We start from the raw sequence: 19,811 nt of genomic DNA on the forward strand, positions 1-19,811 counted from the left end.
AATATATATTACAATACTCAAAATATAATAATAAATCAAACCGGATTACATATTGGGTCATCTATCAGTTCAACCGATAACCAGATCTCGGGTTTTAGCGGTTGTTACGGGTTTTATAGAATTTTTAAATAACAGTTTTTTTAAAACTAAAATGGATTACTTATGAACTACCGAATTTGGCAATTTAACTGCGGATCGGATCGGGTTTCAAAACATTGAATATAATGTTTCATTCGTAATATCTAAGTGTAGATACAATTAAAATACAAATTTATATCAAATAAATTTGGAATGTTTCGAAAATAATCCCGCGCTTTGAAAGCGCGGGTCAAAATCTAGTCTATACTATTAAAGCAGGATCCTATTGTTCTTTTTACATAAGCATGCACTTTCCTTTACTAACATTGCATGTTTCATTAATGGCAATCAAGTAATATAAATAACACATCTATATTGGGTCATTATTTTCGGATCCAGTCCACATCATATCTCTCTTGGACCATTTGGGCCGATTAAGAAATCAGATCTAATTCTCACATTTTTTTCCTTTGGCCATTGAGTCCAAGTTCGAATAATATTTTTCAACTATTCTTAATTATTATTATTTTTTTCTTAATATAATTTAAGCATTCATAAAAATAATTGAATTTTTTCATTGAAAAGTATAAATCTTTATTAAAAGTATATAATTTTTTTAATTAAAATATTAACCAGATAATAAATTAATTTATCAGAGTTATACCAAATTAATTCATTAAAGAAATAAAGTTTAATTTTTTAAGCATAAATTGTCATTTAAAATGAAATACGATAAATAAATATAAAAAGTTTAAGTCTTTTATAAAATAAAACACAAATATATGAAAATCTGACATTTACTAAATATCTGTCAATTGAAAAAAAAAAAAAAAACCTCCGCGCTTTGAAAGCGCGGATCAAAATCTAGTCTACTCTATTAAAATAGAGTCCTATTTTTTTATCTACCATACACAAGTCTATATTAGACTATTCATTAAAAATTTAACTAAACATCCTAAAATTACTCATATATAATATTCTCCTAACAAAAAAAAACATCTAAACAATAACATTTCTAAAAAAATATAAATATATTGTCATTAGGTAATTATCATTTGACTGTTTATCATATTTAATATTGACCATATTTTATATATTTCAGTAACTAATTTTGAAATTAAATAGTATAGCCCAATTCTTTTTAAACTATCAAATTAAATTTTTATGTAAAACAAAATAAATAATATTTTATTGGCTGTAACATTTTATGTTTGATATTTTAGTAAAATAAAAACATTAAACTGAAATATAAAATATTAAATAAAATAATATTTTAAAATATAAAATAATAATTTCATTTATTCACATAAAAATATTTCGAGAATAAGTATAAGAAATATATGTATTATGTATATATGGATATATGTATATATATATGTATAATTAATTGTGGAATTTACAATTTTTGTGGAACCCCATAGATAAAGATTCTTAAAAAAAGGTTTTAAGAATTCTTAAAACCCCTTATTTATGGGGTTCTACAATAATTGTGGATTCCATAATTATTTACATATATATATACACATAATACATATATTAAGAACTCTAACAGGAAGAACCCCAATCGAAGATGGTCTTACCTTTTGATGTTTCTCTCTGCTAATGTTTAGCTGTTAATTAATTTTTGCAGCAAGAGATTTTTCCAAAAAAACACCGATGCTGGTGCTCCAAGAGCATTATTAACTCAGCACCCCATTTGGGATGTTTATTTTTCTCTTTTTTCTTTTTTTTTCTTTTTTCTGATTAAAAAAAAATTAAAACCACTCAATTTTTGAAAATAGTGGGACCCACCCATCCATTATTTTATTTTTATTTTTAAAGCTCCCATGGTTAAGCTTCCATGGTTAATGATGGCCTAAAGAGCTTAAAAGTCTGAAGGGTTTTAATGTGGGATAGTTAGTTGAGAGGGGTGTACAGAAGTCAACCCATATTAATTTGCATATTAATTTTGATAACTCTTTAGCTTTGTATTGATTTCGATCCAATTGGAATCTTATTTTACTTTGTATTAATATCCTAATAAATATAGTCAAAAGAACAGATCTCTTTCCCATCTTCTTAAAAATTATGAGCTCTGCCTTTGTAAATATAGTAAATCATAATCTTTTAGAACCATCTTTTTGAACATCTATATGATATAGAAAAATTATATGAATACTAGCTAATACACATTCATAACAAAAATACACTTTAAAAGATATTACTAAGCAAATAACAAATAAGGAAATTTCAACAAATTTCTAACAGTTAAAATTTAAAATAGATTATAAATGATTATGTTATGCATGAAATCTACTAAAAATTTTAGAATCAATTATATCAAATTTGTACCATATCTCAAATATTCTCACAGTTTTCATGTAATAAAGAAAAATAAATGAAAGTTAGTTACTTTACTTTTTTGAACGAAATTAGATAATTTACTATAGATTATAACTAAAAGCTTCGTCAGAAAAATAATTTTTTTTTTCATGTATTATACACCCATATCAGCTTCAGTACTACATATTATAGTCAATTAAATGAAGTTTTATAAAAGTTTTAGATTTTTAAATAAATCAAATATTAATTAGCATTAGTACAAATCATCATCTTAATTTATTGTACCTATTATTAATAAAACTATTTGATATTAGTCAGAATTCATCGAATATTTACAATGTTTTTTAAAATATGAATATTTTTTTATATATCTTCTCGGTTGATCCAGTCGGCTCCGGGAGGAACACACTTAATGCTGTGAACTTGCTATCACACTATCAGTTCAGAGTTCGGAATAATCTTCCGACTAATATAAAATTATCTTATACAATTTTAGAAAACAAAAACAAAAATTCATTCTGATACAAATATGTTTCTAGTAAATAACAATTATACATCCAATAAGTCACTGATAAGTAAGATCTAAAATTAAATACTAAACACATAAATTAATTGCTTATGTCACTCAAATAACGATATAACTACGAAATATGATTAAAAAATTCTTAATAGTATTTATATGCATCTAGAAATTTATACAACAATAATTAAAAAATATTATATTTACAAATACAATGTTATACTTTATAAATCTATATTATTATTTGTGAAGTGCTTTCGTATTCGAGTTCTCACATTAAAAGTTAGATTGATTAATATCGTTTATACCTTTAGTGAATAGAATATAGTATAAATTAGCCATAAAATAAAAATGAATTTGATTTTTTGATTAGATTGAGTGATTAAAATTAATAATAATAATAATTACCCAAAATCTAAAAATATATTTTAATATAAAAACATAATTCATATATAATATATTGTGCTGTTATCTAAAAAATATTTTAATAAAAATGGTTAATATTATAAAAAACAGAAAACATATAACTAAATATTAATCGAGTAGAGTAAAATTATTATTAATTTTGTATAATTGAAAACAGAATATTGACTGGTTTTTAATATTTATTTCTATATAATCTATATAGTGTACAATCAAATTTTGAAGAAAATTATAATATGTAAGAATTTTCAAATGAAAATGTAGATAATAATATATCATTATATTTTTTAACTATTGATTTATTAACAAATAATTATAAAATATTTATGGACCCAAGCGCTAAGGAAAGGAAACACCTGCTAAACAATATAGAGAAAGTTTTTGATGCACCGAATGCAGATAAACACAAACAGAAAAGAAATGTATTAAATATTACAACGACAAAAATGGTAATAAATCTAGAGAACAAGTTTATATACAGACATAATACAGCAACGCACTAGACTCACAAAGGCCAAAGCTGCAAAACTAGGAAGAGAGATGGAAAACAACAAGTCCTCCGGCGACAAGTCTTCACTTAAACCGATCCGTTGCAAAGGTTAGTGTAGAGGAAAGAAAGGCCCTCTATCTATAAGTGTCGTTCATTGACTAGCGTTGACTTTTATGTTTCTATGGCAGCGGCGGTTTGTAGGAAGGCCGGAGAGCCACTAGTGATGGAAGAAATCCTGGTTGCGCCGCCGCAGCCTCACGAGGTTCGGATCCGAATCATTTGTACAGCTCTATGCCACAGTGACATCACCTTCTGGAAACTCGAAGTATTCTCTTTTTTCTTCTCTTCTATGGTTCATGATTTTAGCTATTATTCTCTGTTTACATGAAAAAGTTTATTTAAAATCATTGAAGACATCAAAAACGGAAAAAATGAATTTACATGATGTTATTTCTTGATAAAATGTTTCAGTATTTCACGATTTTCGGTAGATCCAAAATTAGTTCTTTAACGTATGTATCAGACTCAGTATTGACCCAATGACCATTGATAGTATTTTTAATTTTTATTGAGTAAAATATTATCGGAGTTGTCAAAAAATATATATATATATTATCGGATTAATATATTGTGGTCGTTGTTACTTTACAATCAGAGTTATAACGTTTTGTGATTGGCTGTTTACGCAGGTTCCTCCAGCCTGCTTTCCCAGGATTCTAGGCCACGAAGCAATTGGGTTAGTCTATAGTCTATACTATACCCATCCAAATTTTATCATGTTCTAAACCTTTTAAATATGTTACTGATCGAAAACTTTTTAAATATCTTATTGAGATAATATGTACTCTGCATATTTTATGACCGCTAGGTTTCAAGCTTTTACAGAAACAAACAAACAAATATATTTGCAATCCGAAAACATATATTCAGTCTTTTCCCAAAAAAAAATTTAGGTCAACTTCTCTTCAAAATAAATTATTATAGGACAAGTAGCAAAAAGAAAATTCTCTATGTCAATCAAATACGGTGCTTCATTTCAAACCTCACACGAGAGGTTACAACAAGTGGCTTTTGGACTTTTAGGGACTGGGGTGCTAACGTTAAGAAACTTTCGTTGACTACGATAAAGATGTTAGACATCTATTATCGCTATTCAATTAACACAAACATAGATATTAGTTTTTTAAAAATTGTATGGATAGCCAATCATAATGTTTTTCTGCATGTCTAGCAAGAATAGACAGAAGGTTTTGAAAAAATCACTGAGACAACAAGACCACCCAACCCAATCAAACAAACTATGTTTTTTTAACAATATACATTCATAATATCCACCGACACTGAACCGATCTTCCTTGACCTCGTACCACCTAGACTTCCACTTCAACCCCATTCACTCCCGTATGTTTACGGATTATATTCCCCAGTTACTCATAATTTCATGTTTAAAAACAATTATCCAGCCAGACGCACAAAACAGTAAATCAGTTTCCATAGGGCTTGATAAGCATGTTGCCAGTATCAACCAAATATTAAACATGTTACACTTCCCTTAAAGACTTACGTATTGCTCAAGATCACCGCTCCTAAACCAATTGTTGCATAGTTTTTTTTGGCTTTTTGGCTACATTTTGACTAAACTACCTAAACGAATTGTTGCAATTTTTTTTTGTTTTTTTTTTCAAAGTTATGCTTCGAAGGGTCTAAAAACGCAATTTTTTTTTGTTTTTTTTTTAAATGGAACGCAATTTTTATTTTAAACAAATTTATGTCGTGGAATTGAAATTTGAATATACAGAGTTGTGGAGAGTGTGGGTGAAAACGTCACCGAAGTAGTAGTAGGAGACACTGTACTGCCAACATTTATGGCAGACTGTGGTGACTGTGTTGACTGCAAATCTCCAAAGAGCAACTTATGCAGCAGACTTCCCTTCAAGGTCTCACCATGGATGCCAAGATACGAAAACTCCAGTAGATTCACTGACCTGAATGGCAACACTCTGTTTCATTTCTTAAATGTCTCGAGCTTCAGTGAATACACTGTTCTTGATGTCGCTCACGTGGTTAAGATCGATTCTTCTATTCCTCCTAGCCGTGCTTGTCTCCTCAGCTGCGGAGTCTCCACTGGTAAGTCAATAAAACTGTAACAGAGATTTGGCATTTGTTTGATTTCTAATGAATTTTTATTTAGGTGTTGGTGCTGCTTGGAAGACTGCCCAAGTTGAACAAGGATCAACTGTTGTGATTTTTGGACTTGGTTCTATCGGTCTAGCGGTAAAGTCGCAAATTTCAATAAGTTATTTTAATTTTGAGGTGCTGAGTTTGGTTAAGGTTTGTGCAATTTTAGGTTGCTGAGGGTGCAAGACTTTGTGGTGCCTCTCGAATCATTGGTGTCGATATAAATCCTACAAAATTCGAAGTTGGTTAGTGATATTTTATTTTGTCTATAGCTTACCTTGCAAAAATCGTATTAAATCATAATTTGTTTTTTTAGTAAATTAATCATAACTGCTATAAAATCATCATCTTTTTGTAGGCCAAAAATTTGGAATAACTGAGTTTGTAAACTCGATGACATGCGGAAACAAGCGTGTGAGCGAGGTAATGATACTTCGCAGTTGCGTCCATGGAAATGGATAAACATCTATATATTATACGTTTGATTTATATCTTTGTGTTTAGGTGATCAATGAGATGACTGGTGGGGGAGCAGATTATTGTTTCGAGTGTGTTGGAAGCAGTTCTTTGGTTCAAGAAGCGTATGCATGTTGCAGAAAGGTATGATCGCTGATATACGCCTAGAAATAAATTATAAGGTTCAGAGTTTTATTTTTTGGTTGAATCAACGTTTAGGGATGGGGAAAGACGATAACGTTAGGGGTGGACAAGCCAGGTTCAGAAATTTGCTTAAACTCGTCCGATGTTCTTCACAACGGGAAGACTCTAATGGGCTCGTTGTTCGGTGGTTTAAAGGCTAAATCACACATTCCTCTTCTTCTTAAACGCTACATGAGCAAGGAGCTTGAGCTGGATAAATTTGTGACACACGAGATGAAATTTGAGGACATCAATGATGCGTTCCAGCTACTCCTTGACGGGAGATGCATCAGATGTGTGTTGTGGATGGGCTAATGGCGTTTTACCTATTTTCTATCTCTTCATCTTTTAATAAATTTCATATATGTTACATGTTTAAGTTTTTCTTATCATGGTTTGTTATAAAAACAAAATCCAAACAATAAATATAGGGTAATTCTCTCGAATAGCTATTTTTAAGTTTTTGTCACAAAAACAGTTTTCAAAAAAAAAATGACCAAAATAATCTTTTTTATTTTTTAAAATTTTAATATTTAATTTTTATTTTTTAAAATTTAAAACTATATCTTCAAAACCCCACACCTTAATTCTAAATCCTAAGTCTAGATTAGTTAATTCCAGGGTAAAAATATATACCCTTTAATAAAACTTATTTTAGTCATTTTCTACTATTTAGAGCTATTTTGTGACAAAAACTTTTAAAAAAGCTATCCTACAAAAAATTCTTAATAAGATAAAGGTTAAAGCTCGAAAATAAGGATTATTAATCATATGTTGAATTATATAAACTAATGAATAAAAATATTTTGCCTAAAACTTTTTTTTTTTTTTTTTGAACACTGAATAATATAGAAGAAACCCAAACCAAACAAACTAGTTGGTGGGAGCAGAGTACAGAGATGATTTTGCAAGGGCGTCAGCAGCCGAGTTCAAGTTTCTGGAAATGAAAACAAAGGAGATACAATCAAAAGAGAGAGATAGAAACTCGATATCCCGAGTGATTCCGTGGAGATCCGCCGGGTGTTGTTTCGAGGAGATAATAGCAACAAGTGCTTGACAATCTGATTTAATACAGATTCTGGTATAGCCCGCTTCGAGGGCATTGAGGAGAGCTGTTCTGACGGCGAGAGCCTCAGCCATCAGTGGCGATGAAGTGTAGTTGAAGGTACTCGTTCCCTGCTTCAACCACGCATCCCGGTGGTCCGTGAAGATCCATCCACAGCCTGCCTTCTTTGATCCAGCCTGCCAAGCTGCATCAGTAAAACAGACTACAAATGGGGATGTCAGAGTTGGTGGAAGCGTTCGGCTGAGCTGTGGCGAGGGAGATGAATATGGAGATGTTTGCGCGATGCTCCATTCTCTTGCCAATCTGATAGCATTCGCTATGATTTCCTTAGGTGTGAAGACTCTATTCTCAAAGACATAGTAGTTTCTTGCTGTCCAGATTCCCCAAGTAATCCAAGGAAAAAGGTTAGTCGCTACTCCTAATGGTGGCAGATTAGTGGCCGCTGTTGAACCGATGAAAGCTTCCGCAAAGGTGGCATGAAGCCTTGGGTCAAAGGGAGAAGACCAGATGTGTGAGCTCCATATCTGTCGTGTGAAGACACAGTGAAGAAACAAATGATCTGTGGTCTCTGGTTCTCCGCAGTGGCGACATGAGATGTTGTTGAGGATGCCTCGCCTAGCCAAATTTTCTCCAAGCGCTAGTGCTCCTTGCATTATCTTCCAGAGAAATAGATATAGCTTTGGTGGTATTTTACTAGCCCAAATGGATTTGTAAAGGTTCTGATCTGGTAGGGGTCTCGCCTCAACTCTGTTAGCAGCTAACTCCATTGATGCAGCAACATAATATCCAGATTTCGCAGTGTAAACTCCTGACCTCGATGCTAGCCAGACAAACGAGTCCGGAACTCCCATGATGCTCGGTTTTACATTCAGTATGTCAGTCAGATAATTAGGTAGCACTTCCTTGATTCTCTGAATGTTCCAATCTGTATTTCCTCGACATAAAAAGTCCGCCACAACTAGGTCCTGATGTTCTTCATTTGCAGGTCCTATGGGTCTGGTCGGAAGAAGGGGACTCAGCCAAGGATCCTTCCAGATTCTAGTGCTTTCCCCATCACCAATGGCTTTACCCAGGTTAGTTGCCAGGAGGTCTCTGCCTGCAAGAATTCCCCGCAACCCATGGGATGCGGACTTCAGAGGTTCTACCTCAAGAAAAGACACCTTGCTGCAGTATTTGCCTCTAAGAACTCTGGAAAGTAAACAATCAGGTTTCGAGATGATCCGCCAAGACTGTTTTGCGAGTAAGGCCGTGTTAAAAGCTTGGATATCCCTGATACCAAGACCTCCCAATGCTTTAGGTGCAGTGAGTGTTTCCCAAGCTACCCAACACATTTTCCTTTTTTCCGGGGACTCATCCCACCAGAATCTTGTGAGTGCGGATTGAATGCGCTTACAAAGACTCACTGGCAGTTGGAAACAAGTCATCGTGTATGCCGGAGTGGCGGTTAGGACCGACTTTAGCATAACAAGTTTACCGGCTGGAGAGAGTTGTCGGGAGGACCAGCACGCAGCCTGTTGTCTTATACGATCCACTATACCAGTGAAAAGGTCTCTCTTCCGTCGACCGAAATGTTCCGGGAGTCCTAGATACTTCCCTACTCCGCCCTCTTTCTCAATCCCGAGGTGTGATTTAACACGTTCCCGTATTACCTGCGGGGTCATGGCTGAGAAGAAGATGGAAGATTTAGAAGCATTAATCATCTGTCCCGATGACCTTCTGTATTTGTGAATAATTTCCATCAGCGAGATACAACTAAGGTCGTCCGTGCCAAGGAAAAACATAGTATCGTCCGCAAAAAGAAGATGATTTATTCGCGGTGCAGGTATCGCCACTCGCAGTCCTGAAAGATGTCCGATGCGCTGAGCTCTTAAGCACAGCCCAGAGAGCACTTCTCCGCATAAGATGAATAAATATGGGGACAGCGGATCTCCCTGACGAATCCCTCTAGACGGGATGATCTTGCCGTGGACTGAGTCATTGATTAGGAAGGAATAGGCTACTGAGGTCACACATTGCATGATCAGGTGCACAAAGGGGGCTGCGGAACCAAAACGTGTCAGAACCTCCTCGATAAAACGCCACTCTAAACGGTCGTAGGCTTTGCTCATGTCTGTTTTCACGGCCATGGAACATCGGATAACGGCCTCCGATGTTTTGAGAGAGTGGAGGATCTCGTGGGTTATAAGTACGTTGTCAGATATGGCTCTCCCTGGGACAAAGGCCGACTGTGTCTCAGAGATGATATCTTGGAGAATTGGTTTCAATCTGAGAGAGAGGATTTTTGTGATCACTTTGTAGGCAACGTTGCAAAGAGCTATCGGTCGGTAGTCTGAAACGAGCTTGGCGCCTGTGGACTTTGGTATGAGCCTGACATAGGTAACGTTGGTGACAGTCGGTAGAAGGTCTGTTCGGAAGAAAGCTTGGATTTCCCGGATCAGTGAAGTGCCTACTGTACTCCAGTTAGAGTGGAAAAAACTTGCTGAAAATCCGTCCGGCCCAAGAGCTTTATCCGGATGGATGAGAAACAAAGCGGTTTTAATCTCTGCAGTGTTAGGTATGGCGCTTAGTCTCGCATTTGCTGACTCTGAGACGCTTGGCCTGATGGCTGAGCCTACAATCTCTCTCGTGTCTCCTTCAGTAGCATCACTGTTGAGCGAAGAGAAAATCTCTGTGAAGTAAGCAGTGATCTGGCTTGCGATTTGTTCTTCTTCATAGTAGGCAATGCCATTTGAATCTTCTATTACCGACATTCTGTTACGGGCTTTTCGTCCTTTGGCCACAGCATGGAAGTAGCCAGAGTTTCTATCTCCTAGTGAAAGCCACATAATTCTACTCCGTTGTCGCCAGAATTCTTCTTCCGCTTTATACGCCAGCATAAGTTCAGCATTTAGTAAGGCGATGAGATCATCATTACCCTGGGGGTCAGTCATGGCCTCGTCCAGATTCTGCTTCAGCTTGTTGATCTTCTCCTTACTGTTGAAATGTTGTTCTCTTGTCCAGGTTGATAAGGCTCGACGACACTGAGCCAGTCTTGAGTTAACGGAAGCCTCTGGGTTGGAGTTCCAGGTATTCGCTATCAGTTCCTTGACCTCTTCATTATCTCGGAGCCTACGGTCGAAGCGGAACAGACGATTCCGCCTGCGCTTAGCTGAATCAAAGACCGTGATTAGGGGCCTATGATCAGACGCTTCAAAACCTAGATACTGACATCTTCCGGAGGGAAAGCTATCCGACCAAGCCGGGTTGACAAGTGATCGATCTAATCTGCAGTACACCAGGTGAGTCCGCCTTTTGCCTCTCCATGATAGGCTAATTCCTGAATGTTGGAGATCGAAGAGGTTGCAGCTGGCTAACATGTTTCGGAACGCGCCAAAAGAACCTTCAGCCCTCTCCGGGCCTCCGGATTTCTCGCTGTTATCTACTATTTCATTGAAATCTCCCGTTAAAAGCCACGCAGAAGTTCTTGTCTGAGCTAGATCAATCAGCGAATCCCAAATAATATTTCTATTAGATACTTCAGGTTCACCATACACGAAGGATACATAGACTGTAGCGCCTTTATACGAAATTACAGTATCAATGAGGTTCTTAGAAGAGGAGATAATCTGCAGGTCTATGTCTTGTCTCCAAAATAGGGCGAGTCCTCCGCTGTTTGGCCTGGCTGGGGGGACAAGAAAATGGTGATCAGGATCGAGGAAGTTCAGTTCTTTGAGAACAAAGGGATCCGGATTCTTTGTCTCCATGAGGAATATGATGTCTAGAGATGCTTGCTGACGAAGCTCCCTAATATGCTGGACTGTCATTGGGTTCCCCAGCCCCCGACAGTTCCAGCTCAGTATCGCTAAGGAAGATCGGGAGTTAGCAGAGGAAAATCCGTCTGCTGTCTCGAGATAGCTGGTATTAAAACGATCGGGGGAGCATTACTTGTCGTTGATGCCCTGTTCTGTCGAGTAGAGGTTCGTGATTGGCGAGAAACTCGCGACGTCGATCCTGGAGAGGCTTGGAGACGAACCAAGTTTCTTTTCTTTGAACCCATGCCAGAATACGATTTTGGACTAAGCCTGATCACATTTCTATTGTCTCGAACTTTCGGAGGGCGGCCCCGTTTCCTTGTATGAGTTTCTGGAACATCCGCAGGACCCTCTTCATGGATAGGGATTTCTGAAAGATTGAGTGTTTGTGGGGCAGCTAAGCTGGCTAATGCTGCGGATGTTGAAGCTTGCAGTATGTGGGTTGCCGTTTCCTCCACGACTCCATTTAGCTCACTCTGTAGGACCCTTTGCTTCCTTGCTTCTCTCTCTACAGGATCTGGACAGTTCATGTATTGGAGAGTGACAACTCGAAGCTCTTCCATGACCTCTTCCCTTGAAGGGATTACCGGGAGAGGAGGAAAATCTGCAACATCCAAGTTGCGCTCTACAGAGGTATGTGGGATGAAGGGGGCACTAGGTGGAGTGACCTCCTGGTTGAGTACCGGTGATTTGGGTCGCCATTGCAGGTTAGGGGATCGATGGTTTTGCTCCCTACGGTTATCTCTCCTACGATCAACAGCTTGGCTGGTTCTTCTCCTTGTGTATGGTGGAGAGGTGTAGCTTTGTTCATTCTGTTCTGCGTCTGGCGTCTTAGCACGTTCCAAAGAAGGTCGAGGTTGGTCTAAGTTTGCAGCGATTTTGTTTCTCGGCCCCGGGGGGCGAAGTGAGGCAGAAGAGACCCTATCTCCAAAAGGTTTGCCATGACGGTCAAGCCTTTGTTGGAAAGGTCTGTAGTAGTTAGCAGCAGGGGCACTTTGTTCCTGGGAGGTGCGTGAGGAAAGGTCGAAATTTCTTGTCTATGTGAATGAGTTGGCAGGTTGGAATCTGTCTTCTCATTAGTAGCTGGAGGGGGCCTCTCTGGGCATTGAGATTGGAGGTGAGATAGTCTGTAGCAAATGGAGCAGTGGTTTCCAAGCTTTTCATAGTCTAGAGTGATGATACTTTCCTCTCCGGAATCAAAATCCATAGCAGCTTCCATTATCAATGGCTTCAAACCATCGACCAGTACTTTGACCCGAGCTGAGGATCTTGTAACTTCATATGTTTCGAGTTCCCCAACTCCAAACCTATGTTACGGACGACCTTTTCGTGCCTAAAATTATATATTTGACGTAAAATCAGGGGAATGAGTATCAATCTTCTCATGTGGCTATTTTTAATTTGTTAGTTTGTTACCAAAAAAATAAGAAAATCATAATTAATTTCGTGTAGATTCGATCCTTTTGGCATTTTTCCATTAAAGTGCAACTGAAAAGGCATTTTATTATCCCTACGTATGTGTGTTCGTAGAATCACGGATCCATTACGCGTTCTCGCAACGCTAAAATAGTACGTAACACATATATTCTTATCTCTGTCTCTTTGACCCCTATATTTTAGTTATAATTCACAAACGCCCCTATAAGTACTGAAAAATCGCTCTAATTGAAATCAACTGTTCAGTTAGCCATTCATTTCACTTTGATATTTCAATATATTTTCTAAATTTTCATTAATAACACCAGTACGTGTCGTTATTCTTGTTGAAAATGTGTACCTCATTAATATATATAAAGAATAATTGTCAGATTATATTCATCCTCAAAGTACGAGGACTAAATATGAAATAAACCTTTTCAGAAACTTTGCCGCGTAAGGAATTTTTTTTTCTTTTTTTGCTAAGAAGCGTAAGGAAATATTTGTACGTGTGTAAAGCAAACTCATCAATATATATCTTCAAACACCTTCGTTATATTTTCTATCTTCCAATTCAGTTTCGACATTTCTCGCTATTCGTCTCGGGTAAAAAAGCTCTCATCTCTTTCAAGTTTTATGTCTACTTATTGATTACTCTGATGTATCTGTTTCATACCATGATGAAAAAGCTTGACGTTAATGCCTCTTTTTATGCAATTTGATTGGGAGTACTTACGTTGATCTCTAAGCTAATCAATGATTCATTACATTCCTGGTTTAGCTCGTTACTTGAATCTTGTTTTTCTGCTTGATCGCCTGATGAAAGCTTGAAGTTCACGCTTTGTTTTTGCAAGTTGAATGGGGTTGGATTATGTTGTTGTTTTGGCCTAAACCAAGTGGTGTTTATTGTCTTTTTGTGTAGGTTTTGTTTGTTGATTGAGAGAACATGGGAGGTGACAAAGACAGAGGGTTTCATGGGTATCCACCCGCTGGATACCCGCCAGGTCCTGGGGCTTATCCACCAGCTGGATACCCACCACATCAAGGTTACCCTCCACCACCTGGTGCCTACCCTCCAGCTCATGGTTATGGAGGTTATCCTCCTGCATCTGGTCATGCTGGTTATGCTCCTACTGGCTATCCTGCTCATCACTCAGGTACTGTATCGTCTGTATTGCCTCCTGCTAACGACCTTTCTAGTCCTCCCCTGTAGCTTGACAGTATCTTAAATGTTTTAAATGTCTCTTTGTTAAGAAGTTTAAAAATAATTGAAGTTGTCTTAGATGAAGTAAGCGTAATAGAGTCTTAAATTTAGTATCATATATGTGGTAGATTTTAACTCAAGAAGATGTTGAAAATGAGTGTTTGTATATATGTCGTTACGATAAACAAAGATTTGGTATCATATTTGGTGTTAGATTTTACTTTAGAAAGAAACAGGAACAAAGTATTTTCTGATATCTTTTCTATTAATAAAGATGTAATTTTAAAATTCATATCTTACTATCATGTGGAATTTTACAATTTATGCCACTGATTTTAAACTAAAACACAAGATCTTATGAATGGCATTTTTATAATTTGACAATCCCCTAGAAATATACACATTTCATCCACCTATTATAATTTATATAGTTTAAACTACAATAATCAACACTAACCGCATACATCAACTAACATATATAACCGGGATACAAAAACACTCATAACATAAAACATTAAAGGATCAGTCTAACACGTTTACCATTTTGTCAAAATAACCCATCCCCAACAAAAAGTGCTTCCACTATATATAATATAAATATATAACCATGTTAAATATTTTTAATTTTAAAGTTAACCTTTTCCCATATATATTAAAGAATATGATAATATAGAAAAGGTAATAATTTTCATAAAATTGTGAGACCTTTTCATAAAATATAAATTATTTTTTGCCAAAAAATATTTGGTAAAATAAATATATTAATATACATACTAATTGTTAGATTAACTCATACAAAATATAATATATAAATGATTTATACAATGATAGATATCGAATAAGAAATAACTTATTTATCATATATTTTTGATTTATTTATCAAGATACAATACAATATGAAAAATGTCACACATATACAAATAATTAAAATCATTGAACAACTATAAATATTTGACACTACAAATTGAAAAACATTATTATTTAAAAATATCCACACAGCTGTGTGGGTCAAAGTCTAATTGTATTGTTTTCGTAACGATAGCTTTGTAGATTTATGCTAACTTTATCTGATTTGTCTTTACTCTTGTTTCAGGACACGCAGGAGGAATCGGGGGTATGATTGCTGGTGCTGCAGCAGCCTATGGAGCTCACCACGTAGCTCATAGCTCTCACAGCCCTTACGGACACGCTGCATATGGTCACGGATATGGCCATGGTCATGGCTATGGTTATGGTCATGGTAAGTTCAAGCACGGGAAGCACGGGAAGTTTAAGCATCACGGAGGCAAGTTTAAACGTGGGCATGGGATGTTTGGAGGAGGTAAGTTCAAGAAGTGGAAGTGATGTAAAAGCCCCTTTGATATGTCTCTCTGGACTGACCAGATGTTTCAAATAAATCACAAACATTATAAGTTTAACTTTCGTCGGGTTAGAGATCGCTGGTTCGAATTGCGATAATTCAGGCTTAATAATGAACATGGTATTATTATATGGACGTGTACTATGAAACTATCTATGGCTTTTCTAATGACATATTCTGTTTTTATAGATTTTATATATTATGTTCTTGTATATATTGATTTTTACTTTGCTCTATAGTAGAAGTGATGAGTATGATCAAGGTGACCTATATAATAGTTTCTGATTTCTTACCCAACACTATCGGTGTATTCAATCAGCAATTTAAAAATGTGAATTTCGATACGTACATAATTTGGGTGATTTTATATATATAATTGTTATAATTTATTACTAATTCTTTAAGTATTATCATTTCAAAACCATGAAATTCTATTTTTCAAAAATAAAAACACCTTAAATCAATGCCTATTAATTTTCAACAGTGGTAAATTTGATGCCACTTTCTAATAGGTCGTTCAATCCATTTACACTAGTGTTTTTAAAATCAGACTGGACCGACCGGTTAAAACGGTTCAACTGTGACTCCTTTATTTAGCCTAGTCCGTTCCAAAACCGAATTTCAAGTTGAACCAGTAAAATCAGCCAAAAACCATTGAAAACCTTAGAACCAGTGACCCGGTTTTGCTGTAAAACCCAGTTTGATATTTCAGTTATATCTCAACTATTGTTTTCAGTGGTTTTCACATTAAAGAAGCATCAGTGCATCACTGTCCTCGAGCAATGTCCGGAGCCACCGGACTCTCCGAAAAAGATGCATGTCTCAACCTTGGAGTGACAATCACCCCTTGCTTCAACCGGAGACCACCCCTCAACATTATGGAGAAAGTGAGGTCACCTTCAACCAGAGCCGTGCTTGGTGAAGAAAATTTAAAGCACTTGCTTAGGGCATCAGTTTTATGTTTGTAGGGCACATTTATACAAAAAATATTTTTTATGGTCAATTGGTAAAACATTTATGCGTGACTTTTTTCTTAAACTTAAACCTAGATGACTATTAATATTGTTAAGATTTCTTTTCTACAATCACAATTTAGTTTTTAAAAATAATTAGTTACAATTATATCTACATTTAGTTTTTTTTATTTTATTTTATTATCTCTATATTTTTCTGAGTTTGTTAATTACCTTTTATATTTATAAAGTGTTAAAATAAAAAGGTATTTTGAATCTAAATCACTATTAATATCCTTAGACCACTTTCTTTTTATATATCATTATTATTTATTTTAAAATTGTAAAGTAAGCTTTGTTAATGAAAATTAATATGATTATTACTGTTAAAGATGATATATATTGTGTGTTGCAGCTTTTACAAACCATAAAATAACAAGTTTTTTGGGTAAACTTTTATTTTATAAAAAAAAATGTATTATTTCATTGCAAATCATTCTGGTAAAATTTTAAGAAAAAAAATTCGCCTATGGCATAAGAATCTCTAGGAACGGCTCTGCCTTCAACCATCGCCAATTGCTCTATTCCAGGGAGATAGAACGATTTAACCCTTTCATACCAAAAATTAGAGAAGCGACGAAAAGAAAACAAAAAAACAAATTATGCAAACTTTAGGAGAGAGAATTTTGGCTATTCAGTGGCTTAACCTCTTTATCTTTCATTTGATTCCATATTTTTAGTCATAGGAGAGAAAAAGAGAGAATTTTAGCCTCTTTATCTTTAATTTGATTCTATAGTTTTTCAGTTACATCGTAAAATATATACATAGCGGTATATTTTTTGTATGTACAGTGTATATCAGGTACGATGTGATGTATGCATACGTACGTAAGCTGTTGGTATATATATTTGATATACAAGACCAGCTTTCTCTCTGGTATTAATGTATGTCCTTTGATTATTAAAATTCCAAATGTCCAAAACTGTATCACAGTTAATAACAACAAAAATCTTTATATATGCATATGTATTTATATATTTTGTTTTTATTACGAAAGCACTGCAGTTGTTTTGCATGTTGCAATTCAGATCTTAAGTTTATTTTAAAAATATTTAGATTAACTCTGTATTTATAGGAATATGGTTATATATAAGACATATTTTTAGTTTTGTTAACTCTGTCTGTTATAATTGTTTTAGCTGTATTACATCATAAATGCATAATATATATCAATTAACAATTGCTAGATTCAGGAGTAGATTCATGAAGACAAAAGAAATATTTTCACAGGGAAAAGATATCTTGTATAAATATGGTTCATATTCACAATTTCATCTAATATATAAAATTATTTCAATATTACTGAACTAATCTAAATATGCTGTGCTGAAATGTTTTGGAATATTTCATACGTATGTATTTTAGTTATGATTTGTTACCGGTGGCAGAACCGTAAACATTTTGTACCGGATCAAAAAAAATTAGTCAGGATAACTTTTTATTTTTAGTGGTACAATTTTTTTTTTTTTTTTTTTTTGGTAAAAATGTTAAGATTATCATTACCAATTTTAAGTTTTTGACAGAATACAGAGATAACAAGAATCAGAAAATTTAAAAGCAACTAAACAACAACTCAAACCGAACCAAGAAGTGGAAGGTACAACCAGCAAAGAGCCCACACGAAAGACCCATCAGAAATGGTACAAGTCGCTTGCCGCAAAAGGATGAACCGCAGAGAATTACGAGATCTTGAGCCCGGGAGAAATTGGCGAACCCGATGAACAAGTCTTAATGATAGGTACAGCCAAGAACAGCTCGCTAATGACCATTAAATCCAGTTCCAACACGCACAAACCACTAACTAGAGACCTAAACTCACCTACTAGCCAGCCGAGCCTTATTCCAAACACCAACAAACAGGCTGCAGATAAACAAACCCTGAAAACAACCACGGGAACTGCACAAAAAAGGGTTGAGAGACAGCCGCCAACCCACACGAAGCTCTCCAAACCTACCAGCCTAATAAGCCGGAAGAGCACATCCACCGGAACTGCTTCGCCATGGCGAAAGGTTCCAGAGCAGGGATGATGTGATCAACACATGGAGACACGAGCACCTACCCAAACCGAATGACCACGCGGAGAAGATAGGACTCACCATGGACAGATTCTGAAAACCAGAGGACTGACCGGCAAACGGAGCAAGAACGAGACAAAGAGGCACAGCCGCAAGGAGAAGGACCGGAGAAGACTCACAGCGGAGAACCACCACAAGCGCTTCAAGAGAGAGGCCGCGAGAGGAGGAAGACAAAGAGGAATCACTTGAACCAAGCCGGATCCAGAGCCATAGACGACTCGTTGTCCAAAACCAGGTCGACGGTGAACGCGCTGAACCAGGAACCGCCGGCTCGCCACACGACGAGAACCAGAGATCCGAGGAACACGCCGACGTGGAACAAACGACGCCGCAACCTCCCGAGCAGAAGCAGACCGAGAAACCGCTTTCGACAAGACACCAAGTGAAAGAGAGAGACACGCGCCGCCGCACCACTTCGTCGGGATAACGGAAAGGGAAGAGCAGGTAGACGAGCAGATCCAGGGCGAAGGAGCCACCTCCTGAAGTCACGCGCCGTCAAACAGAGGGAACCGCCGTAGATCTAAAGGAAAAAATGAACGTCCGGCGAACCCAACCCGAAAAGCCGACCACAACCTCCAACCTGCCACTACACACCCACCTCGCAGAGTCACCAGAGACCAAACCAGCGCCAGAATCAGCCTAGGTCTTCCGCCGGCGAGAGCTCAAACCTCCAGAGACGACCACATATCGGCGGGGAACCAGAGGGGGAGAGAAGGGCAAAAAAGAAGACGAGATAAGGGTAACTAGGAGGAGCCCTCCGGCGTCGGAGAAGGCACGACTCGCCGGAGGCAAACGGCAACAAACAAAGGATCGAGCGTTTAGAGAGAAAGTTAGAGGAGAGAGAAAATCGAGCTTCGGATGGTTAAAACGTAGGGTTTTTGTTGTGCATGTGGTACAATTTTTATTATATAAAAACAAGTATTTTACAAATTTATTAAGTAAAAACAAATATTTTTCAAAAAACGTGGAGCAGCTGACCCCATTCCTTCCTAATTGCCTCCGTCCCTGTTTGTTGCCTTGCTTCGTTTATAATTTTTAAAATTATGAACTCATTAATCCAGTTTTATATAAGAAAACAACATATATAATTTGTTTTTGTATCCGGATAAATTCTACACTGGAGAAATATAACTAATATAATGCTAAATTTGATTTGCTTCTTTGTCAAAAAAAAAAAAACTAAATTTGATTATCTCCCTAACCTAAGGGGAGAAAAACGCTACTGCTACACCAC

General features: G+C 36.2%; 2 protein-coding genes across 2 annotated transcripts; both read left to right on the top strand.

Moving 5' to 3' along the window:
• Positions 1 to 3,680: 3,680 nt before the first annotated feature.
• LOC106386401 (alcohol dehydrogenase-like 7) lies at positions 3,681 to 7,096 on the top strand. Its single transcript, XM_013826252.3, has 9 exons — positions 3,681 to 3,941; positions 4,022 to 4,158; positions 4,523 to 4,569; positions 5,632 to 5,960; positions 6,025 to 6,107; positions 6,181 to 6,256; positions 6,370 to 6,434; positions 6,516 to 6,611; positions 6,687 to 7,096. Exons 1-9 carry the CDS (start codon positions 3,884 to 3,886, stop codon positions 6,963 to 6,965), a joined length of 1,170 nt encoding a protein of 389 aa, XP_013681706.2. The 5' UTR covers positions 3,681 to 3,883; the 3' UTR covers positions 6,966 to 7,096.
• Positions 7,097 to 13,325: 6,229 nt separating this feature from the next.
• LOC106386397 (glycine-rich protein A3) lies at positions 13,326 to 15,675 on the top strand. The gene is made up of 3 exons (XM_013826251.3): positions 13,326 to 13,529; positions 13,846 to 14,080; positions 15,221 to 15,675. Exons 2-3 carry the CDS (start codon positions 13,870 to 13,872, stop codon positions 15,469 to 15,471), a joined length of 462 nt encoding a protein of 153 aa, XP_013681705.1. The 5' UTR covers positions 13,326 to 13,529; positions 13,846 to 13,869; the 3' UTR covers positions 15,472 to 15,675.
• The last annotated feature ends 4,136 nt before the right edge of the window (positions 15,676 to 19,811 follow it).

Source organism: Brassica napus, chromosome A6, assembly GCF_020379485.1.
Source record: "Brassica napus cultivar Da-Ae chromosome A6, Da-Ae, whole genome shotgun sequence".
Classification (NCBI taxonomy): Eukaryota; Viridiplantae; Streptophyta; class Magnoliopsida; order Brassicales; family Brassicaceae; genus Brassica; species Brassica napus.